Source organism: Cervus canadensis, chromosome 7 (genome assembly GCF_019320065.1).
Source record: "Cervus canadensis isolate Bull #8, Minnesota chromosome 7, ASM1932006v1, whole genome shotgun sequence".
Classification (NCBI taxonomy): Eukaryota; Metazoa; Chordata; class Mammalia; order Artiodactyla; family Cervidae; genus Cervus; species Cervus canadensis.
Window position 1 is genome coordinate 91,643,108 of NC_057392.1, and position 24,837 is coordinate 91,667,944.

General features: G+C 36.6%; 1 protein-coding gene across 2 annotated transcripts in view; it reads left to right on the forward strand.

Annotated features, from left to right (window-relative positions):
- Positions 1-919: 919 nt before the first annotated feature.
- Positions 920-24,837, forward strand: part of HLTF (helicase like transcription factor) — a 63,801-nt gene continuing 39,883 nt past the window's right edge. For both annotated transcript variants that reach the window (XM_043474058.1, XM_043474059.1), the window contains exons 1-8: positions 920-1,148; positions 2,289-2,496; positions 11,134-11,300; positions 14,105-14,238; positions 14,845-14,942; positions 16,222-16,296; positions 16,487-16,678; positions 19,634-19,729. In XM_043474058.1, coding sequence (XP_043329993.1) covers positions 1,129-1,148; positions 2,289-2,496; positions 11,134-11,300; positions 14,105-14,238; positions 14,845-14,942; positions 16,222-16,296; positions 16,487-16,678; positions 19,634-19,729 — 990 coding nt within the window. In that variant the 5' untranslated portion in view covers positions 920-1,128. The remainder of the gene's footprint in view (positions 1,149-2,288; positions 2,497-11,133; positions 11,301-14,104; positions 14,239-14,844; positions 14,943-16,221; positions 16,297-16,486; positions 16,679-19,633; positions 19,730-24,837) is intronic.

Below are 24,837 nucleotides of genomic sequence, written 5' to 3' on the forward strand. Positions count from 1 at the left end.
GCTTCTTACCCTGGTGCTGCTGCTGCATCAGTTAAAAGGCTGACAAGGCGCAGAGACCAGTCCGGTCAGTACCTGGACTGCACCGGCCACTCGCCCACTCAAAGCTGAATTCTACTGAGTCTCCTCAGACTCTCAAAAGCTGGCTATTGGGCACGCGGAAGCTCTCCCTACAGTTCCCTGAGGAAAACCAGCTTCTTCCCTTACTGCAGGGATAGTCACGTGCCTTCAAGGGAAGCCGGGACACTCCCAGCAGTCACCCACGAGCTTCTTTTGCTCTCCTTGCGTTCTGTGGTTTTCCTCTAGTAGAAGTGAAAATTTTCCCTAAAAGGAAAGAAATTTAAAAAATGCGATAGCGAGAGAGAAATGGAAACGCCATAAATCTAAATTGAAATTAAACTCTCTGAACCCGGTGTGTCTCATTGATTCGCTCGTGGGGCTTAAAAGGCACATTTTGAGGGCAACTACCCGGATTCACCTCAGAAAACGAAGTGAAGGATCTGGCTGGTAGGGTTCGCAAAGTGTGGAGCTTATTGAGTGGAAGTCCCTACTACATGTCACATTAGATGAAGAGAAAACTAGGATGAGGACGAGGTAAGGCCTGAAAAATGGGGCCGAGGCTAACGGCTTGAGGGAAACAGCGGAAAGGGGAGTTGTCGCCCTCTGTTTGAGGTGAGTAATCAGACGAACCGCGGAGGCCTTGAACACCACAGTCGTGCTACTGGGGCCGCGTGGCTTTCCCGCGCGCAGCCTTGGGGGCGGGGAAGAACCCGGATGGAACCACCCCTGCAGCTGGGACCACCCCCCCCGTCTTTGAATCGCTGCGCGGGGCGGAGTTACCCTCCCTCCTCTTCTTTGATTGGTTTGCCTCCGTAGGTCCCTCCTTGGGATTGGACTTTCCGGATGCCAGTCACAAAGCGTCGCTAGTCACTCAAATTGTTTCTGGAAGCAGACGGTACTGTAGACGTCTGACTGGATTCGCGGCGTCTTACTCTCCTGAAGTGGGCTGTAGCTCCGGCGCTCGGAACTTGTCGCCGGCTTTCGGCCGCGAGGCCTGGAAGGAGGCTTATTTAGGCGGCTTGAGAACGATCCTGGGCGTCTGAGTGTTCCGCTCGTCACGCACTCAGCGCCATGTCCTGGATGTTCAAGAGGTGAAGGGGGCGGAGGGGGGTGGGGCGCCGGCGGTAACCATCTAGCGGAGTCCTGAAATGAACCTGACCTTCCCAGCGTTTCCCAGCGTTTCCTCGCACTCGCGTTCGGGGTGCGAGCTTTGCCGCTGTTGTTCGTCCCGCTGGCGGCTCATATAGCCGCCGGAGAAATAAATGCAGAGGGGGGGATCCTCGGGCGAGTCTCCTGCTAGAGCCTTGGGGAAATATCTGTCAAGGGATGTGGGGAGCCTGGGGCTCTAAGCTCACTGCTTACCCGGGGTCTCAACCTGTGCTTTATTGCACGAAACACCTATCAGGTACCCATTGTACGCTGGGCATTGTGCTCGGCAGAAAGGGCCGGGTAAGACAGCCTCTGTCCCCGAGCACCTCGCAGTTGATGTGTATGCACAGACGAGCAAATATCTCTCTGCAGAGGAGCCAAAAGCGGTGTGCGCGACGTTCGAGGAAAACGCAGGGGAAATAGCTTTTATCCATTCCAGAAAAGTGGAAGCTTCCTGGAAGGCCCCAGCCAACTGCCTGTTACTTTTCATTGTCTGAATTGGTTTACATATTCGTTCCGGAAACAGTTCTCCATCTAGGGGTTGGGGTTACCCTTAAACCAAGTGGGAGGTTTGGGGTAAGCTTCCCGTGATGGCACGATTTAGATACCTGAATAAAAGAAGGGTTCTCTTCGAAGGGAATTAAAGTAATGGATGCTGAATGTATTATGTGTAAAACTGCAAGTGGCTTCATGTTAAAAATAGTTCTATATTTTCGAGTTTCTTTTAGCTCAGTATTGAAATTTTGGTGTAAAATTAATTACAGACATCACATTATTTTTCAGTTTAAGTAAGTGATTGTGACGAAGAAAGGTTTGTGAACCCTTATTGGTGTTTTCACTTTGAATACCTGTGGGTAGAAGATGCATTATTGAACAGGTAGGGTTTCTAGAAACCTCCCCCACTGACTCCAATCCTTGCTTTAGCCAGAGGAACGCGTTTCATCTCTATACAGCACTTCCCGTATTAGATTTATTTTGCTGAAATAAAGTGTGAGAAAGCAATTGACCTTTAAATATGGTATGGTCTTTGAGGACTGTTTGGTTAAATATTGTATTTTTGTGCCCTTTTTTTTTTTTAATAGAGATCCTGTTTGGAAGTACTTGCAGACTGTCCAGTATGGAGTCCATGGAAATTTTCCACGCCTCTCATATCCAACTTTCTTTCCTCGTTTTGAATTTCAAGATATTATTCCTCCAGATGACTTCCTAACAAGTGATGAAGAGTTAGATTCAGTTCTGTTTGGAACTTTGAGAGGCCATGTCGTTGGACTGCGCTATTACACAGGAGTGGTGAGTATAGCATTAGATATTAAGTTAATGTGATGTTATTAACCTAGAAAATAAGAATTAGGTGATATGTGCAGTAAATATTTAAATAATTGAAATATATCTGGGCAAGAGATAACACATACTTAATTATTAATGTTCTCTTTTATATCATGGTTACAGTATGCAAAGCACTGTTTCCTGTGTAGTCTCATTTGAGCACTGCACTGTCTCTGTGGAAGATGGAGCACCTATTATCCCATTTCAGAACTGAAGAACTAAAGCTCCGGAAGATTTGCCCAAGAGGCACAGATGCTGTTTGCAAAGTGACTTCTAAGTCAGTTAATTGCTTTCTCTTCTCCTGTCCCTGAGCCCATTTCTACACTTTTTTTTTTAAGTTAGGAAGATCAATTCATGCTAGATATGGGACTTGTCTGTTTTTAGGTCCTTTACTTTCTTCCTGTGTTTCTCTTTTTGTGTCTCTATTCTCTGCATTGTGTGTGTGTGTGTGAGAGAGAGAGAGAGAACAGAGACAAAGACAGAGAAAGCAGTTGTCTTTGTTATGGTTGCCTAGTATGCCTCTGTGTTAGCTGGTTGGTATATCTCTAGTTTTTTAATTTTGAGAAATTTCAGACATGCATAAAAGTAGAATAATACAGTAAACTTCCATATACCCATGATCCAGATTCAGTAGTTAACAATTTCTTTGCACATTTGCTTCATCACTTTTTTCCTTTGGTACTAAAAATGCCAACTGGATCACTTTACACATTTAAGTGTGTATCGCTAAAAAATGTCGGACATTTTCTTACGTCATTGTTGTACTTAGCAAAATTAATAATAACTCCCTTTTATATCCAATAGCTAGTATATAACCAGTTTTCTTAATTGCTTAAAATGTCTTTTTATAATTAATTTTTTTGAATTAGGATCAAAACAAATTAATAATAGTATCTTTGGTTGTTAGGTAAATCACCTCCCTACTCTTTGTTTTATGTCATTGATTTATTGCATAAGCTGCTTATATTCTTCTGTGGACATTTGATTTACCAGTTCTTTCATTCTCCCATATTTTTCTTATGTTGATGCTTCTCAAATCATTTTTTGGTTGTGTGAAGTATGTTTTGCAGGAGATTCTTTGGGGAAGAATTCCATTTGTTTAGTGTTTTATCCTCTCATATTTTCTTTATAATATTAGAGCTTCTCAAATCATTTTGTGGTTGTCTGAAATGTGTTGAAGTGTGTTGTCTAGGAGATTCCTGAAGAAGCAACAATATTTCCTGAGTTTCTGTATGTTTGTAATTGCGATACACTTCAAGGACAGTTTGGTTGAATGTAAAATCCTTGACTCATATTTTCTCTCCATGATATCTTTTTTTAAAAAGTTTTATTTATTTCTGCCTGTGAAGGGTCTTTGTTGCTGTGTGGACTTTTCTGTAGTTGCAGAGAGTGGGGGCAGCTCTTGAGTTGTGGCGCGCAGGCCTCTTGTTGCAGTGGCTTCTCTTGTTGCAGAGCACGGGCTCTAGGACGCATGGGCTTCAATGGCTGGGGCAAGTGGGCTTAGTAGTGGTTCCTGGGCTCTAGCACACAGTCTTTGCAGTTGTGGCGAATGGGCTTAGCTGCTGCACGGGCATGTGGGACCTTCCTGGTGGTATCAAAGATCGAACTTACCTCTCCTGCATTGGAGTGGACTCTTCACCACTGAGCCACCAGGGAAGCCCATGATATCTTGATGTTGTATAAGATATTGGTGAAATGCCAATATAATGTCTCTCCTATATAAGTGAATTAGAAGTCCTGTAATTTTCATTAGGGAATATCTTGGTGTTGATCGTTCTGTAACTTTGTTTTCTTCTATTTCAGAAAACTTTAATTATAGTTTTCCTTTTTTTGGCCGCCCTGGGTCTTCGTTGCTGTGCATGGAGTTTCTGTAGTTGTGGTACCTGGACTTCTCACTGCGGTGTCTTTTCTTGTTCGGAGTACAGTCTAGAGTACAGTCTCAGTTGTGGCAGATAGGCTTAGCTGCCCCTCAACAAGTGGGATCTTCCCAGACCAAAAGTCAAACCCGTGCTCCCTGCATTGGCAGATTCTTAACCAATGGACCACTAGGGAAGTCCTAATTATAGTTGTAAGTGGTTTCTGTTTCAAAGCTCGTTTTTTCCTTCAGAACTCTCCATTCTACTCTCTCTGTATTAAATCTTCTGTGCATATACATATGCCAATTACTTCCTGAGATCATTTTTATCATGTTTTTTCACTTTTCTCTTTTCATCATTTATTTCCCTTACCATTTTTTTAAACAAGATCTGTTCACTTTTGTGTTCTTTCTACTTTATTCTTTAATTCTGTATACAACTTTTTTTTTGACTGCACTGTATGACAGGCAGAATCTTAGTTCCCCAACCAGGCTTTGAACTTGTGCTCCTTCAGTGGAAGCAGAGTCAAAATCATTGGACCACCAGGAAAGTCCCTATTCTTTAGTTTTTCTTTTCTGTTTTTTTCCTGAAGTCTATCAGTTCTCAGTTCATGTATCCCATCAGTTCTCCAGCTCTCATACTCATCTCAGAACTTTCCTATTTTAGATTTGTGAAAATTTTCCAAACTAAATATTCTTTCTAAATTATCTTAAATTTAAACAACCATTAAATCATGGTTGTTTTTTATTATAGAACGATCACTATTTGTTGATCTTAGAATAATTTCTGTGACACTGGTAAGCTATTTAAAAATGTGATGGGCTGATTTGGGCTGACTAAAATTTATTATCGCTTAATTTTTTAATTTTATAAAATGTGTATTATTTTATAAGTACTACACATTTATTGTTTTAAAATGGCTAAAAGAAAAAGTAGTAAGTCTCCCTCAGTCCAGAACCACAACTTTGTTATGTCTTCCACACTTTACCTTGAGAGCATATGCATATGAATTGCAATCTTATTATACATTAACAAAAATGAGGATCGTGTTATATATATTATCACCTTTTTTAAAGTAAAATATTAGGAATAATGTCTTTTCATGTCAATACAAATATTGTACCTTTTATTTTCTTGTTGATGGACATTTTGGAGTTGATCACTGATAAAAATATTGAAATAAAAATTGAGGTATTTATCTTTGTATACTTTTTATTATTTATTATTTTCAACTTTTTTATGCTTTATTGAGATATGATTTATATATATATTTTAAAATGCAAACATTGTAAGTACATGATTCTGAGTTTTAACAAACATATATACCTAATAATCATTACCCCATCAACATACAGATCATTTCCATTACCTCTGAAAGTTCTCTTGTATTCTGTTGCAGTCATTCATCCCTGCCTTTGCCCTAAGAACCACCAGTCTGATTTCCATCACTGTAGATGCTTTAGCCTGTTCTAGAACTTCATATACATTGTTTTTTTTTTTTGTTTTTTTGGTGTTCCCTAAGTCATGCAGGATCTTAGTTCCATGCCCAGGGATCAAACCTGTGACCCCTGCAGTGGAAGCATGGAGTCCTAACCACTCAGGGAATTCTCAAGAGCTTCATATGTGTTGAATCATACAATATGTACTTTTTAAGTCTGGTTTCATCCAAACAGTATTATTAAGATACTTCTTGAGTCAATTTTGGCAATTTATATTTTTATTGAAAAGCATCCATTTATATTTTCAAATTGATTGCCACAAAATTTGCATAAGTCATTTATACTTAAAAATATGTTGACTATGTTTATGGTTTTTATTCCTTTTTCACTGTTTGTGTTATATATTTGTGTCTATTCTTATTTTTTATTGATTAGCCTCAACAGAGATTTATCTGTTTCATCTTTTCATGTACTCTTTCTTGAATTTTTTTTTAATGTTTATCATCTTTCTTTGTTCATTGATTTATCTTATATATTCTGTTATCCTATTTTCCTTAGGTTCATTTTATTTTATTTTTGGATTCTTAATTTGATTACTTAATTTTAATCCTAATAATAAAAGCTTTTAATCTTTTAAATGTTCTTCAAAGTACTGCATTGGCTACATCCCCTAGGTTTTGTTATTTAGTATCGGCATTATACATTTTAACTTTTTAAAAATGATTTCCATTTGCTTATGTTTACATTTTTTATTTCTTGACCCTTCAAAACCTTTGTAATAAAGTAGATTATTTCTTGTCTAGTAGATTATTTCTTGTCTAACAATACTGTTATAATTAGTCCTGATTCTTTTTGTTGTTGTCTTAATCTTGTTTTAATATATTCTTTTTTGTCTTGTGCTTGGATCATATTTTCTTTGTTTTTATAGCCTCCACATCTTGCCCTACTTTTTGGTTATATATTTCCTGGAATTTGCATTAATATGGTTTAAAGAAAATCATGCTTTAAGAGTGGCATGGGGAAGGTGGGCTGGTAGAAAACAGAGTTATACCTCACAGAATATCTTGAAGGAGTAATATTTGTCTGATAATCTGGTTAGTTAGACTGTAGTCTCTTAAGTCAGTAGACAGATACTGGGAGATTAAGCAGCTTTCCTGCATATTTTTCAGGCAATTTAAAAAATTGAGGTAATTCACATACCTTAAAATTTATCATTTTTAAGTGAACAATTCAGTGGTTTTTAGATACTCACAAGGTTGTACAACCATCCCCACTGTCAGATTCCAAAATATTTTCATCATTCCAAAAAACCTTATACTATTATTTTTATAGTATACTATTACTATTATAAATAATCACTCCTTATTTCTCTCTTCTCTTAGCTCATGGCATCCATTAATTTATGTTATGTTTCTATGGATTTACTTACTTTAGACATTTCATATAAAAAAATTATACAATACATAATCCTTGGGTCTGGCCTCCATTACTGTCTTCTTTTGTGTTAAATACATAATAGTTCCCTTCTTGTTTCTTTTATTCTATATTTTGAGTTGTTTTCTACTACTAAGAAACTACTACTTACTACTAATGCCCATGGGAATTGCAGTTATCTTAATTCATAATTTTGGATTTGTGCCAACTTACTTTGAATTGTTTATAAAAACTTTGCTTTAAAATAGTTCCATGTTTTCCTCCCCACTCTTCTGTGCTGTTATCATACAGATTAAATCTTTATACACATTGTATATTCATCAGTACAGGTTTAAAATGATTGTTATATGTCCTTTTAAATCAGTGAGGAGAAAAAAGTTACAACCAGAAATTTCATACTGTCTTTTACATTTACCTGTGTAATTACCTTTACTTGTGCTTTTTATTTCTTCATATAGATTCACAAATGTTACTGTGTTGTGGCTTTGATTTCAGCCTGAAGGTCTTTTAATATTTCTTGTGGAGCAGGTCGGCGAGTGATAGATTCTCTCAGTTTTTGTTTGTCTGGGAAGTCTTAATTTCTTCTTTATTTTTGAAGGATAATTTTGCCAGATAAAGAATTCTTGGTTGAATTTTTTCCTTTTAGCACTTTGGGAAGTTATCCCACTGTATTCTGGCCCCCGTGGTTTCTGGTGAGAAATCAGTTGTTAATCTTCTTGAGGAGCCCCTGTATGTGACAAGTTGATTCTTCCTGTTGTTTTCAGTGTTCTTTCCACAGTTTGATTATGATGTGTCTGGGTTTGAAGTCTAAGTGTTTTTTACTTGGAATTTGTTCAGTTTCTTAAATATGTAGATTAATATTTTCCTCGTCAAATTTGGGAAGTTTTTGGCTATGACTTCTTCACATGTATTCTCTACCTTTTTTTCTTCCCTCCTTCTGAGACTCTGTGTGTGTTGGTATGCTGCTATTGTCCCGTAGGATCTGTTCGTGTTTCTTCACTCTTTTTTCTTTCTGTTCCTCTAACTTCCTTGGACGTTATAATCTCAGTTGACCTATCATCAGGTTCATTGATTCCTTCTTCTGCCTGTTCATATCTGCTGTTTGGTCCTCTCTAGTGAATTTTGAACTTTAGTTAACTATGTACTTTTTTGACTCCAGATTTCTGTATGTCAAGACATAGTTCTCATGCTTTCCTTTAGTTCTTTAGAAATAGTTTGCTTTAGGTCTTTGAACATATTTAAAATTAAAACTTTAATTTTTTTTCTAGTTGTTATCTGTGCTTCCTTAGGGATAGGTAATTGATAGCATTTTTCCTATGTGTGGACATACTTTCTCGTTTCTTTGCATGTCTCATGTTTTTTTGTTGTTGAAAATTAGATGTTTTGCATAATGTGGCAACTCTAAATCATATCCCGCAGTCCCACTCCTGGGCATATACCTGAAGAAAACTATAATTTGAAAAGATTTGTTCAGCCTAATGTTCATTGCAGCAGTATTTTCAATAGCCAGGACATGGAAGCAACCTAAATGCCCATCAAGAGATGGATGGATAAAGAAAAGGTAGTATATCTATACAATGGAATATTACCCAGCCATGAAAAAGGGTGAAATAATGCCATTTGTGGCAACATGGATGGACCCAGAGATCATCATACTAAGTGAAGTAAATAAGACAGGGAAAGACAAGTATCACATGATACCGCTTATACATGGAATCTAAAAAAAAGATAAATATGAACTTATTTATAAAACAGAAATAGGTCCAAAGACATAGTTACCAAAGGGGAAGTGGGGTGAGAGATAAATTAGGAGTTTGGGATTAAAATGTACACACTACTATATGACCAATGCGGACCTACCGTGTAGTACAGGGAACTGTACACAATATTTTGTAATGACTTTTAAGTGAAATGAATATGAAAAATAATAGTTTTTATACATATAAATATGTGTGTATGTGTATATATACACATATATAACTGAGTCACTGCTATACACCTGAAACTAGCACAGCAGTATAAACCAACTATACTTCAATTAAAAGAATAATCTACATGAGATAAAGAATGTGAACAACAACAAAAAAATAATATGGCAACTCTCAAAATCATATTCTCCCTTCTCCCTGTAGTTGCTGGTTGTTGTTGATTTTAGTATAATCATTTGTTTGGTACCTTTCCTAAATTAGCCTTGTGAAAGTCTTCACTTTGTACGGCGACTGATGGCTGTATTTGTAGCTTCGTGGTCAGCTAAGGATTGAACTAGAACCAGTAAATTTCCCTCTTTCCTAAGAGGGCCTGTGTGCATTTGGGGCACTCCTTCAACACTCAGCCTGGCAGTCGACAACTGTGCCTTAACCTTTATTTTCTGCCTGTTCATATCTTCAGGTTTAGCCAGAGGGAAGAGTTTAGGGCCTCTCAGGTCTTTCTTGAACATGTGCACAACCCTGGGCATGTATATAGCCATGTGCTTGCTTTTGCCCTTCTAGATTTCCAGGAATATGCTGGAGCTTTTCAAAGCCCCTGTGGACATCTTATTTTCTGCTTTTTCCTTTTAAACTCTTTGGTTATTGTTTTGTTTGCCTCAGCTATTAACCATTGCTTGTAAATTTTTAAGAAAATATTTTTATTTATTTACTTGGCTGTGCTAGTTCTTAGTTGTGGCATGTGGGATCTAGTTCCCTAACCAGGGATTGAACCTGGGCCCCTGTGTTGGGAGTGTAGAGTCTTAACCACTGGACACCAGGGAGGTCTCTGTAAAATTGTTTTTTATAAACACCCACCCAAGGGAGAAGGTTTTAATGTTCTGGGTAATAAGTTCCTACGTCAAGCAGAAACAGCTTTGTAAGTGGGAGTCTTCTAGGGAACCACCATACTGGTCAAATGACAATTCTATAGAAATGAATCGTTGAAAGATTCTACTTCAGTATGCTTACTCTGGTAACTACCAGGCTGTACTGAGAATTCCAGCAGGTGGTTCTGTTTTAAAAGGCTATCATGAACTGAGAGCTGGAGGTGAGACTTGGGCACTGACATTCAGCTGTTTTCTTGAGTTAAGACTCCCCAGAAAAAAAAAAAAAAGACTCCCCAGGTTTCTGTGACACTTAGGTTAGTTTCCAGAGTTCTGAAAAGTTGATTCAGTTTTTGCCAGATTTTTTATTGCTTTTATGGAAGAGACAATTTTTGGAAATCTTTACTCTTCCATTTTCAATTAGAAAATTGGCAGTTTTTAATTAAGTGGAATCAGATAATGGCAGGAGTTGAAGGCTGGATGTGTTTTCTTGATCCACTTCCATTCTGACTTACAATTAATACCTTTTTCCCCTTTCAGATTCTGGAAAACTTAGGCTTAGGAACCAGCCTGCCTGGGTTCAAATTCTAAGCTCTGCTACTTATTACTAACTTTATGACCTTAGACAAGTTACTTAACTTTTCTGTGCTTCAGTGTCTTCATCTGCAAAATGAAGATAATGATAAGAGCTACCAGTAGGGTTGTGACAATTTTGAAAGTCAGTCTGTATAAGACACTTAGAACAATGTTTGGTATATAATAAGCACTAAAGAGAGTATCTGTTTTTGAAGTTATGTTGGGAATTTTATATAATGTGTATCTGTTAGTTTTGATTGTACCTTTTGTATATCAAGGATTTGTTAACTTCCCAATTAATGTAAATTAGGAAAATACTGCAAAAGAATTATAAAATATATTCTCTAATATTTCTATAGAAATATGAGTCTAAGAAAATGTACCTTTCTTATGCGTGGTGTTATTCAGTAAGCATTAAAAAAATGAATGGAAATCCCAGATAAAATACAGTGAAGAAATCTATCATATGTTACTTATTTATAACATGTCTGTTTATTTTTATTAGGTTAATAATAATGAAATGGTTGCATTACAACGAGAACCGAATAACCCCTATGATAAGAATGCAATTAAAGTAAACAATGTGAATGGAAATCAGGTTGGTCATATAAAGAAAGATCTTGCAGCTGCCTTGGCCTATATCATGGACAACAAACTGGCACAAATTGAAGGGTAATGCACTTTTGGAGTTTAGTTTTAATAATTGTGAATTGTGGTGATCTTGGAATTTAAGGATATGTATAGTTGCCCTGACAACTTTTGTCACTATACCTTTAGTATGTGTTCAGTAAATGTTTTAATTTTATCACCTGCCTGCACTACCCTAGCCATCAAATAGCTGGTCCCTCACTTTCCTGGTAAATTATTACTGTGGAGAAAAAGAGACTTAGGTTCAAACATTAGAAAGTCCACACGATCTTTTAGGAAAAAAGCCTTTTTGTTGTTCAGGCGCTCGGTTGTGTCTGACTCTTTGCGACCCTGTGGATTGCAGCACGCCAGGTTTTCCTGTCCTTTACTGCCTCCCAGAGCCCGCTCAAACTCCTGTCCCTTGAGTTGGTGATGCCATCCAACCACCTCATCCTCTGTTGTTCCCTTCTCCTCCTAGCTTCTGTGTTTCCCAGCATCAGGATCTTTTCTAACGAATGGGCTCTTTGCATCCGTTGGCCAAAGTATTGGAGCTTCGGCTTTGGCATCAGTTCATCTAGTGAATATTCAAGGTTGATTTTCTTTACGATTGACTGGTTTGATCTCCTTGCTCTCCAAGGGACTCTTCAGAGTCTTCTCCAACACCACACTGCAAAAGCATCAGTTCTTCAGCACTCAGCCTTCTTTATGGTCCAACTTTCACATCCATACTTGACTATTGGAAAAACCCATAGCTTTGACTAGACGGACCTTTGTTTGCCATGATCGTAGTTTTTTGAATGTTGAGTTTTAAGCCAGCTTTTTCACTCTTCTCTTTCACTTTCATCAAGAGGCTCTTTCGTTTCTCTTCGCTTTTTCCCTTAAGGGTGGTGTCATCTGCATGTGTCAAGGTTATTCATATTTCTCCCGGCAACCTTGATTCCAGCTTGTGCTTCATCCAGCCTGTCATTTCTCATGATGTACTCTGCATGTAAGTTCAATAAGCAGGGTGACAATATACAGCCTTGATGTACTCCTTTCCCCATTTGGAACCAGTCCATTGTTTCATGTCCGGTTCTGATTGTTGCTTCTTGACCTGCATACATATTTCTCAGGAGGCAGGTAAGGTGGTCTGGTATTCCCATCTCTTGAAGAATTTTCCAGTTTGTTGTGCTCCACACAGTCAGGCTTTAGCATAGTCAATGAAGCAGGTGTTTTTCTGGAATTCTCTTGCTTTTTCTACGATCCAGTGGATGTTGGCAATTTGATCTCTGGTTCCTCTGCCTCTTCTAAATCCAGCTTATACATCTGGAAGTTTTTGGTTCATGTACTGTTGAAGCTTAGCTTGGAGGATTTTGAACATGACCTTGCTGGCGTGTGAAATGAGTTTAATTGTGCAGTAGTTTGAACATTATTTGGCATTGCCTTTCTTTGGGATTGGAATGAAAACTGACCTTTTCCAGTCCTGTGGACACTGCTGAGTTTTCCAAATTTGCTGGCATATTGAGTGTAGCACTTTCACAGCATCATCTTTTAGGATTTGAAATAGCTCAGCTGGAATTCCATCACCTCCACTAGCTTTGTTTGTAGTGATACTTCCTAAGGCCCACCTGACTTTGCCCACAATGTCTTGCTCTAGGTGAGTGACCACACCATCGTGGTTATCTGGGTCATTAACATCTTCTTTGTATAGTTCTTTTGTGTATTCTTGCCACCTCTTCTTAATATCTTCTGCTTCTGTTAGGTCCATACCGTTTCTGTTCTTGATTGTGCCCATCTTTGGATGAAATGTTCCCTTCGTATCTCTTATTTTTTTGAGGAGGAAAGAAAGCCTTTTTAGTGTGTTGATTTTAGAAGTTTGGGAATGTTTGTTTAAATATGGTTGTAAGCTGATAGGTGTGATCAGTTGCAGATGAGTTTGATTTTGCCTACACAGTGTTTAAATTTTTTCAGTCATTTCCAGTATTAAAATATGTGGACATTCTGCATTTTATGCATATTATTTTTTCCCTAATTATAAAACATTATTTACAAAGATTTCTCTTGATAAATGGAAGATCTGGTAATTCAGGATACTCACGTGACATCATTTGACTGGAGCTAGGTAGCAGCTGTTGCATTAATTAGGCATATCCCTTCTTAGTTTTACCACCTGTTCCTTTTTTAAAACTCAGTCTCCTTGGTTATGTTTTGTATGCATTTGTGTTTGTGATCTCCATTTTAGTTTAGATTGTTTAGGATATTTAAAGGTGAGTTTGGAAGATAAATGCTTAGCAGTGTCTTCTCACTTGTTTACTTGTTTTCTCCTTTCTCAGTTCATCTCCTTTCTCAGGTTTTTCAGATGTTGAGAGTAAACTTGCAGTGAATCCCAAATCAGAAATAATTCTTTGAAATCATTCCCCATTTTCTCAGAATGGGTTGCTACACTCAGTAGTTCTGTTAGTGAAAGCTCTACCTTCTCAAGTAAACTTTCTATTTTACTTATCTTACAACCTTGGTAATAGGTTATCTTGTGTATTTAAACTCTTGTCTCATCTTAGTTTCCTCTGGCATTCTGATCCTAGACACGGCCCTTTGCTTCTCACTGTTGGTCCTCCTCCATGTTCTTTCTCTTGCTGGTCTGCCCACTTAGTTCCTTTTTGTTGTTGTTCAGTTGCTGATTCGTGTCCCACTCTGCAACCCCGTGGACTGTAGCGCTCCAGGCTTCTCTGTCCTCCACAATCGCTTTCTGTTTTACTTCCATGCAAAATTTGAATGTGACGGTTATTTAACATGATTCTTAATGGGACTTAAAATTAAATGTAAAGAAGTAACTCTACTAACTTCTCATTTTTTTCCCTTAATTATAATAGGGTAGTTCCTTTTGGTGCAAACAATACTTTTACCATGCCTCTGCAAATGACATTTTGGGGAAAAGAAGAAAATAGAAAAGCAGTTTTAGATGAGTTAAAGAAACATGGATTTAAATTGGGACCTGCACCAAAATGTAAGTTTAGGGTTTAATATACTATTATTTTGATATTGTAAGATGATTGTAAGATATTGTATTGATATTGTAAGATGATTGTAAGAATTATAAAACATTTATTCTCTTAAGTAATAGTTTTGAGTTTGGTTGACTAAATTAATTAGTGCTGAAGCCTCCAAGTTCTTTTATAGGACTATTTTTAAGGATGGACATCCCTGAATTTTTTTGTCTAACATTTAACATGAATTTTTTTTCTTTTATTGTTTAATCTATAATAATAGATTCATAGGAGGTTGCACACACACACAGAAAAAATGTACAGGGAGGGCCCTGCCCAGATTTCCCCCAGTGTTAATGCCTGGAAATTCCCGATTTTAAACATTCTTTTTAATAAGTAATAGACAAAAAGAATTTCCTAATAGAGAATGAAAAAGTATTACTTGTGTTTCAAAAGTTCAAATCATGTGGAATTCTTTTAATGTATTTTTTGAATGAACTAAGAAATTTACCTTTGAAATGTTTAAAACATGTATTAAGGAAAGTTTTAACTTAGCTTATTAGAAAAGCTTTAAAAACAATTTACTAAAAGATAATTTTGTATTCTTTTCATTTTGTGAATTACAGCTTTAGGGTTCAGTTTGGAAGGTGGCTGGGGCTCTGGAAGAGCTGGACCGAGCTATAGTACGCCAGCTCATGCGGCGGTACAGATGACCACTGAACAGGTATGCTTTTTTAAATTTTATAATCTGAAAGTGAATTTTAAATGTTGAAGATTGATGTTTAAAAATGAGATAAATATGCATGTGCTAGTGTTAGTGATTTTATATTGTTATGAAACATAGAATCAATAAAATATATTGTAAATATTTATGTATAAAAAAAGCAGTGATAAGGTATATAGCTGCATATATATATTCATGCATACATTGAAACATTCCTTGATATATATACCTGGAATATTTTATTATATTTTGATGTTTTTGTATTATTTGAAAATTTTTAAGTATCCATAATTTTTAGAAAATTGAAGCTTGAAACTTATTCCATTCAGTAAGATTTCAAATTCAGTGCTAAAAAAACTAGTTCCAAATCTTTGGCCTTAGTCTGTTTCTTACTTTTGTCTACTTTGTGATCCAGGATACTATTACATTGGGTTAGTTTAGGGGAAAACAGATATAAAATAGTGAAATCAATCTACCAATTACACAAACATAAAAAAAAAAAATTACACAATTTTTTTTTTGTCTCTACTCATTAGTGTTAGCCTTTTTATATTCTAAGGTAGTTAGTGTATTTTCCCTGTTCATTGTTAGAAGGGCTTGAGCCTGTGTCTGGTGGGTAAACCCCAGATTACCTCTCCTAGCTTTTAGACTTGGCATGGTTTCTTCTCGACTGATGCTCTATATTTATTTGCTAATTTACAAAAGTAATTATAACACATATATGTTACTATAAAATTGGACAAGATCAGTTTAAAGAAGCAACTAAATTAGCATTAAGATTGAAATTATTGTAATACTTTGTTGCACATAGCAAGTTTCTGATTATAATATTAATCAATGTAATGTTATTTACTTGAAAAAGTCAAATATACCTGATAGGATCTGCTAAAATGGTTTGAATACAGCTAGTAGAATCATAGAATTTCAATGGCAGAAGGAACCTTAGATACACTCTAAATCTAGTTCATTCTGTTTGTTTTGCAGTAATACGATACAGGGCCATATAAGTTAAATGTCTTGCCCAAAGTTATATAAAGGTTTATTTGTGACAGAGCTGTGACTGAAACCCAGGACTTAAAACTCCACCCTATATTTTTTCGACTCTAACAGTTTTGTAAAGGATCTGCTCTTTTATTGAGCAGTGTAGTATCTCAAAGAATTAATATATTTTATGTACCTTTTGGTATGCAACTCCTAGTTAAATGACTTGAAGTCTCTGAATTAAGTGCAGTTATTAATTGATTTGTTTCATTATGTTTCTTGTTGTTGTTTATGGTAGCTTAAGACAGAGTTTGACAAACTGTTTGAAGATTTAAAAGAAGATGATAAAACTCAGGAAATGGAACCAGCTGAGGTACTGAGCCAGTATTTTCTATCTAAAACTTTGAAATTTTTTTTTTTTTTTTTTAAAACTTTGAAATTTTAAAATGTAGCATTAATATATTCATTTTTTAAAATCAGAAGATCAACTGTTTTCCAGATTCTTTGTGGGGTTTATTATAAGAAAGGGCTTACTGTATTTCTGTTTATGACATTTCCTATAGGCTATTGAAACACCATTGCTTCCTCATCAAAAACAAGCTTTAGCTTGGATGGTTTCACGGGAAAACAGTGAAGAACTTCCACCATTCTGGGAACAGCGAAGTGACTTATACTATAACACAATAACAAATTTTTCTGAAAAGGACCGACCAGAAAATGTTCATGGAGGAATTTTAGCTGATGATATGGGTTTGGTAATTATATTTTTTATTAAGTTAATAACATTTTATTTTTTAACTAAGATTTTTTTTAACTTTATTTATTTGACTTCACTGGGTCTTTATTGCTGCACACAGGCTTTCTCTTGTGGCGAGCAAGGGCTACTCTCCCGTTGAAGTGAGCAGGCTTCTCACTGTCGTGGCTTCTCTTGTAGTGGAGCGCCGGCTCCAGAGTTCACAGGCCTCAGTAATTGCGGCACACAGGTTAAGTAGTTGCAGCTTGGGGACTTCAGAGTACAGACTTAGTTACGAAGAACAGGCCTAGCTGCCCTGCTGCATGTGGTATCTTTCTGGTCTAGGGATTGAACCTGTGTCCCCTGCATTTCCAGGCAGGCTCTTCTCTGGGCACGAGGGAAGTCCAGTAACTTTTAAGATTCATATGAAGTAATCTTAAAGTAGATAGAGATGGGAATATACTGGTACCAGTTTGGGAATAGATATCACTATTAGTGTAGAATGTAGTTTTTCCTATGGTTTTCACTTGAAATAATGCCGAATTTTTCTTCTTTTTCTTTCTTATGGCTTGTTTGCCCAAGGTACAATTAAAACAATTGGCAGTAATGATATAAACATGTTTCTCAATTTCTTTTGAAATTTAAGATTGCTTATCTTTTATAGGTTTTATTAAAGGAAAGATATGATTTGTTACATCAACAGTTTTTATACTTTTTCGTTTTGATAATAAATTTTTTAAGTCATTACTTGCTAACAGAACTGGCATATTTTTCAGTGAAAAGTGCACTCCAAAACAAAAACAGTTTTGATGAGAAGACTAGCATTGTTTTACATTTTTGCAAGTCTCTTTAATGTGTAGCTTAATAGTTGATAGCTGATTTCTCATACCTGTTTTTTCATTCATTCTGTTGTTTTCATTGAGATATACAGAGAATATTAGTCCTCACTCAGATATATATTTGAAAGAGGTGTACTTTAGCAGTTTTTTTGGATAACTAGATCTTTGCCAGAACATCAAAATTAAGTGTTAGTTTGTTAAAGGGCCTTCCTGGTAGCTCCGTTGGTAAAGAATCCGCCTACAATGCAGGAGACCCCGGTTCGATTCTTGGGTCGGGAAGACCCACTGGAGAAGGGATGGGCGGCCCCCTCCAGTGTTCCAGCCTGGGGGCTCCTGTCCTGCAGCGGTAGCTATGGCGTGGGCTCTGTGGCTGGGGGCCTGGGCCTGGATCCCGCTGAGCGTGGGGGGTCTTGGTGCCTCAGCCAGGGCTCGAGTCCACATCTGCTGCATTGGAAAGTGGATTCTTAACCACCAGACCACCACTGAAATCCCTGTTAAAGGTTCATAGTTATGATGTGGGACTTTTCTTCTTGGCTGCGCCGTGTGGCATGCAGGATCTTAGTTCCCCAACCAGGGATTGAACCTGTGCTCGCTACACTGGGAGTGCAGAGTCTTGACCCCTAGACTGCCAGGGAAATTCTGATAATGTAAAAATTAAATACCATGTCAGTGAACTTTTTATACTCTGTTCTGTTAAAATTCACTGGTGTTGCTTGCACATTGCATGGATATTTTATCCATGCATGATTTTGTAACATTAGTTATTGCTCATTTGGAATATATTGGTTCACTGAGTTACACAGATCTTCCAAATGTTGATGCATTTCATTATATAATATAAAAAACTTTACATTCATTGGTATTACTGCTGATCTTATTAGAAAGGCATTTTACATTTGGGAAGCTTCTGAGCTTATGTTGTTGATACAAGTTTTCTAATATAAATTTTGCTTAAAAGCTCAAATTTTATCATTAACCACAAACATTGTCAGTTTTTTCCTTTGGAATTGATAGGCTCACTCTGTTCATAGGCTCACTTTATTCATTTTTCAAGAAAATGTCTGCCGCTCAATCATAAATAACTAGTTGTCAGTCATTCTTTCAAGTTAAAATGGTGATACTTGAAAATGATGATGTGTGGTAGTTGAGCTTGCAATTCAGTCTCAAGTGATTTTTCTCTAGATAACCTTCATGTTTTGGTATGCAAAAGAAGTGTTTTGTGTTTTTCCCATCTTATGAGAATAGTTAAAATATCCATACTTAAGAGGTGAGATTTGGTAAAACGAATGTGTACTGCTTTATCAAGAGCATTCTTTAAAACATTTTTTTTCTTTTTACTGTATGTGTTAGAAATACGATGACTACTGATATAGTACGGTGCCAACTGCTTTGTTTCATGCTAAGGCAGCAGCAGCAGCTTTACCCACCATTGCATTTTGTGGAATTACTGCAAATATCCAACACAAATAAAGTCTGAGTAATATCAAAATATTTTTGACTGTACACACCCAAAAGTGTCCTAGGGGAAACTTCGAGGAGCTGTGGACCACACTTTCAAAACATTGCTTTACACTGCTTTCTTCTTGAAAGAGATTTATTTATGTGTTGCTCATTATAAATTCAGCTAAATAATGGAAAATAATGAAAATATTTATATTTCTACTTTTAAAAAATACAAAAGAAGTATCTTGTCCTTTTTGCTCTATTGGTAAGGTGTAGCCTTTAAGTTTTGAAATTAAATTAAGTTTAATAAAATAATGACCTTATATTCATACTAGAATTACTAATCATTTTAAGTTGGCTTTGAATTATATGGCAAGCAATTAGTTGTAGTTTCATGATAAAGTTATTAGTTCAAGGTTAAATGTGAAATTTTAAATGGCAGTTGTTCAATAAAATAACATTTCTCAAAGTTGCTTATAGTATTTTAGAGTAAATTATTTAATAATTCCCAGTAATACAGCGTGGTAAGGCATTTCCTAATGTAATCAGTGAAATAACTTCATTAATATGTATATTATTTAGTATAATAATCACACTTCTGTGGCCCTGAATGCTGTTTGATATTTTCTTAATTTAAAAATTGGTTTTGTTGGGTTTCGGAATCTGAGCATTTTTCTTTGTAAAACATTTTACAGGGCAAAACTTTGACAGCCATTGCAGTGATTCTTACCAACTTCCATGATGGCAAGTCTCTTCCTGTTGAAAGAATTAAGAAAAATCAACTGAAGAAGGTAAAGTATTAGTGTGTTTTTTCTAAACTCTCTGGTTTATTGTAAAACTTAAATTTTGTCATTAAAAAATTATTGGTAAAAAGTTGATAATACCCAGTTTTTAGAGGTATGATGAATGGCCTTGTATATTGCTGATGAGAGTGAAAGTTGATACTACATTTTGAAGTCAATTTGGTAATATGTATCAGAAGCATTAAAAGGATTTATAATCTTTGACTCAGTAATGCCATTGCAAAAAAACTGAAGAAGTTATCAGAAATGTATTTATTCCAAAGAGGAAAATACAGCTTTATTGCCCCAGCATTATTTTAAAAGCAGAAAAGCAATACTTTTCAATAAAATGATAATTAACTTATTATCAAACCATAAAATCCTATTTTTGAAGAATACTTTCATGATCTTTTTTAGTTAAAAAAAGAGGCCAGGTACATCTTGTAGAGAATTTGAATCTTCATTTGTAAATACATATTTGTATATGTGTTAAGTGTAGTCACACATAATGTATGTGCCAAAATGTTAATAGTGATAATTCTGTCCTATTGATGAGCGTATGGGTGACTATTCTTCATACTTAACTTATGTATGTTTTTAGATATAGAATATATACACATAATATATTTATATTCAGAACCACTTCAGTGTTCTTGCCTTGAGAACCTCTGAACAGTATGAAAAGCCAAAAAGATAGGACACTGAAAGATGAACGCCCCAGGTCGGCAGGTGCCCAACATGCTAGTGTCGATCAGTGGAGAAATAACTCCAGAAAGAATGAAGAGGTGGAGCCAAAGCAAGAACAACACCCAGTTGTGGATGTGACTGGTGATAAAAGCAAGGTCAGATGCTGTAAAGAGCAATATTGCATAGAAACCTGGAATGTTAGGTCCATGAATCCAGGCAAATTGTAAGTGGTCAAATAGGAGATGGCAAAAGTGAACATTAACTTTCTAGGAATCAGCAAACTAAGATGGACTGGAATGGGTGAATTTAACTCAGATGACCATTAATCTGCTATATATATAGAGTGGGCATGAATCCCTTAGAAGAAATAGAGTAGCCATCATAGTCAACAAGAGTCCGAAATGCAGTACTTGGATGCAATCTCAAAAATGACAGAATGATCTGTTTGTTTCCAAGGCAAACCATTCAATATCACGGTAAGCCAAGTCTGTGCCCCAACCAGTAACACCGAAGAAGCTGAAGTTGAACAGTTCTGTGAAGACCTACAAGACCTTTTAGAACTAACACCCAAAAAAGATGTCCTTTTCTTTATAGGGGACTGGAATGCAAAAGTAGGAAGTCAAGAAACACCTGGAGTAACAGGCAAATTTGGCCTTGGAGTACGGAATGAAGCAGGGCAAAGGCTAATAGAGTTTTCCCAAGAGAACGCACTGGTCATAGCAAACACTCTCTTCCAACAACACAAGAGAAGACTCTACACATGAACATCAGATGGTCAACACCAAAATCAGCTTGATTATATTCTTTGCAGCCAAAGATGGAGAAGCTCTATGTAATCAGAAAAAACAAGACCAGGAGTTGACTGTGGCTCAGATCATGAACTACTTATTGCCAAAATCAGACGTAAATTGAAGAAAGTGGGGAAAACCACTAGACCATTCAGGTATGACCTAAATCAAATCCGTTATGATTATACAGTGGAAGTGAGAACTAGATTTAAGGGACTAGATCTGATAGAGTGCCTGATGAACTATGGATGGAGGTTCGTGACACTGTACAGGAGACAGATAATCCCCAAGAAAAAGAAATGCAAAAAAGCAAAATGGCTGTCTGAAGAGGGCTTACAAATAGCTGTGAAAAGGGAAGTGAAAAACAAAGCAGAAAAGGAAAGATATACTCATTTGAATGCAGAGTTCCAAAGAATAGCAAGGTGAGATAAGAAAGCCTTCCTCTGCAGTCAATGCAAAGAAATAGAGGAAAACAATAGAATGGGAAAGACTAGAGATCTCTTCAAGAAAATTAGAGATACCAAGGGAACATTTCATGCAAAGATGGGTTCAATAAAGAGCAGAAATGGTAGGGACCTAACAGAAGCAGAAGATTAAAAAGAGATGGCGAAAATATACAGAAGAACTGTACAAAAAAGATCTTCACGATCCAGATAATCATGATGGTGTGATCACTCACTTAAAGCCAGACATCCTGGAATGTGATGTCAAGTGGGCCTTAGGAAGCATCACTACGAACAAAGCTAGTGGAGGTGATGGAATTCGAGTTGAGCTATTTCAAATCCTGAAAGATGATGCTGTGAAAGTGCTGCACTCAGTATGCCATAAATTTGGAGAACTCAGCACTGGCCACAGGACTGGAAAAGGTCAGTTTTCATTCCAATCCCAAAGAAAGCTCAAACTACTGCACAATTGCACTCATCTCATATGTTAGTAAAGTAATGCTCAAAATTCTCCAAGCCAGGCTTCAGCAATACGTGAACTGAGAACTTCCATATGTTCAAGCTGGATTGAGAGAAAGCAGAGGAACCAGAGATCAAATTGCCAACATCCGCTGGATCATTGAAAAAGCAAGACAGTTCCAGAAAAACATCTATTTCTGCTTTATTGACTATGCCAAAGCCTTTGACTGTGTGAATCACAGTAAACTGTGGAAAATTCTGAAAGAGATGGGAATACCAGACCACCTGAACTGCCTCTTGAGAAACCTGTGCGCAGGTCAGGAAGTAACAGTATAGAACCAGACATGGAACAACATACTGGTTCCAAATAGGGAAAGGAGTACGTCAAGGCTGTATATTGTCACCCTGCTTATTTAACTTATATGCAAAATACATCATGAGAAACGCTGGGCTGGAGGAAGCACAAACTGGAGTCAAGATTGCCGGGAGAAATATCAGTAACCTCAGATATGCAGATGACACCACCCTTATGGCAGAAAAGTGAAGAAGAACTAAAGAGCCTCTTGGTGAAAGTGAAAGAGGAGAGTGAAAAAGTTGGCTTAAAGCACAGCATTTTCTGAATGCTTAGTTTCCTGAACTAAGATCATGGCATCTAGTCTGATCACTTCATGGCAAATTGATGGGAAACAGGGACTGACTATATTTTTTTGGGCTCCAAAATCACTGCAGATGGTGATTGCAGCCATGAAATTAAAAGATGCTTACTCCTTGGAAGGAAAGTTATGACCAACCTAGACAGCATATTAAAAAGCAGACACATTACTTTGTCAACAAAGTTCCGTCCAGTCAAGGCTATGGTTTTTCCCGTAGTCATGTATGGATATGAGAGTTGGACTATAAAGAAAGCTGAGCTCCGAAAAATTGATGCTTTTGAACTGTGGTGTTGGAGAAGACTCTTGAGAGTCCCTTGGACTGCAAGGAGATCCAGCCAGTCCATCCTAAAGGTGATCAGTCCTGGGTGTTCATTGGAAGGACTGATGTTGAAGCTGAAACTCCAGTACTTTGGCCACCTGATGCAAAGAGCTGACTCATTTGAAAAGTCCTTGATGCTGGGAAAGATTGAAGGCAGGAGGAGAAGGGGATGACAGAGGATGAGATGGTTGGATGGCATCACTGCCTCAATGGACATGAGTTTGGGTAAACTCTGGTAGTTGGTAATGGACAGGGAGGCCTGGCGTCCTGCGGTTCATGGGGTCGCAATGAGTCAGACACAACTGAGCGACTGAAGTGAAGTGAAGAATTAATAAAGAATTCATTTTACAAGGAAAATAAGCGCTATTAGAATGAAATGATCGTTCTTCATTCTCAGCTGAAAGTCCAAAGAATTTAAAATAGGAAATAATTTAAGTACAAGGTATATGCAAAATATTTTTTTTTGGACTTTTATCTGCTGCTGTTCTTTTGATTTTTTAGTTTTCAAAGATGCTGCATATCAGTTTCCTGCTGCTATTTATTCATTTTCCATTTTCTTAATTTATAAACTTAGTTGCATTTCCTTTGTACTTTTATTGGGAGTTTAACTATGTTATTAACATGTAGGATTCAGTCCCCTACCCTGAATATTCCAGTGCTTTTTCCTTCCCCCCACCCGCTACATTTTAGTTATTAAAACTGAAAAATAGTACCTAAGACTACTTAGAACTTCATTGTTAATTACCAGTTTAACGGGCATTCTTTTTTCCCTTAAGATCAGCCATGCATTTAACGTGTTATGCAGGAGAAAGGCTTTAGGATATTTTGTTTGCTACATTAGTTGAAATTGAGACTGAAAATGTGATTTCCAGCCAGGCATTTACTACAATAGAAATTTCATTATGTCAAATAGATTTGGATATTGCGAACTTACAGAGTGAAATGTTATTAAATTCCATGAGGTGCATAATATTTGATTGGTTAGACTTTATATGTGCATTTTTTTTGAACTTCATGAGGAAAAGGCTTGCTGAGCAAAGTCATTTAATGTGAAAAGAACAATGTAAAAGACATCCTTCAGTTTTTAGATAAATTTTTAAATTATTTCTGCATGCTATTTAATATAAGTGATTGTGCTGATTACTAAGGAAGACTGGGTAGGATGTCTGACTAAAGACATTTTTAACATCTGCTTCTTGGAGCTCATGCTTTTCAGAATTAATTATCTAATTTCTAGTTATATATCTCTAAAAATGGTATATCTTGGATTTTTAATCTGTTTAGACTCATACTGTTGGAAGGGGATGGATTTTCTTTTCAGCCACATTTTTAGAGAAATGTAAACTTTTGTGGGATTTTATAAAATGTTTAAAATTGTCTTTTAAAAAACTAAAATAAAATATCTTTTATTGGCCTTAATTCTGGGCAAAAATTACATTATACTCCTGCTATCCAATCTTGAAACCACTGTGAGGTTTTGATTCAAAGTAATGATCTTCCTTTCACAATATTACCTATCTTTCTTTTTAAACTGAAAGGATTAATTTAATTAAACCCAATTTTATCTGTCATTCCTTCATACAGAATCAAGTCTAGAGATAAGATTGGAGGAACCCTGCCCTAGTAGACTCAGTTGAAAATACTTTCAGAGAGAAGTATAAAAGTTTGCTTTTATAGAAGTTCTTGTGCTCACATACATACATTTTTGAAACAAACAGGAAGGGAAAAGAACAAAGAGTTGGCAGGAAAATCCCTGATAGAGCAAGGG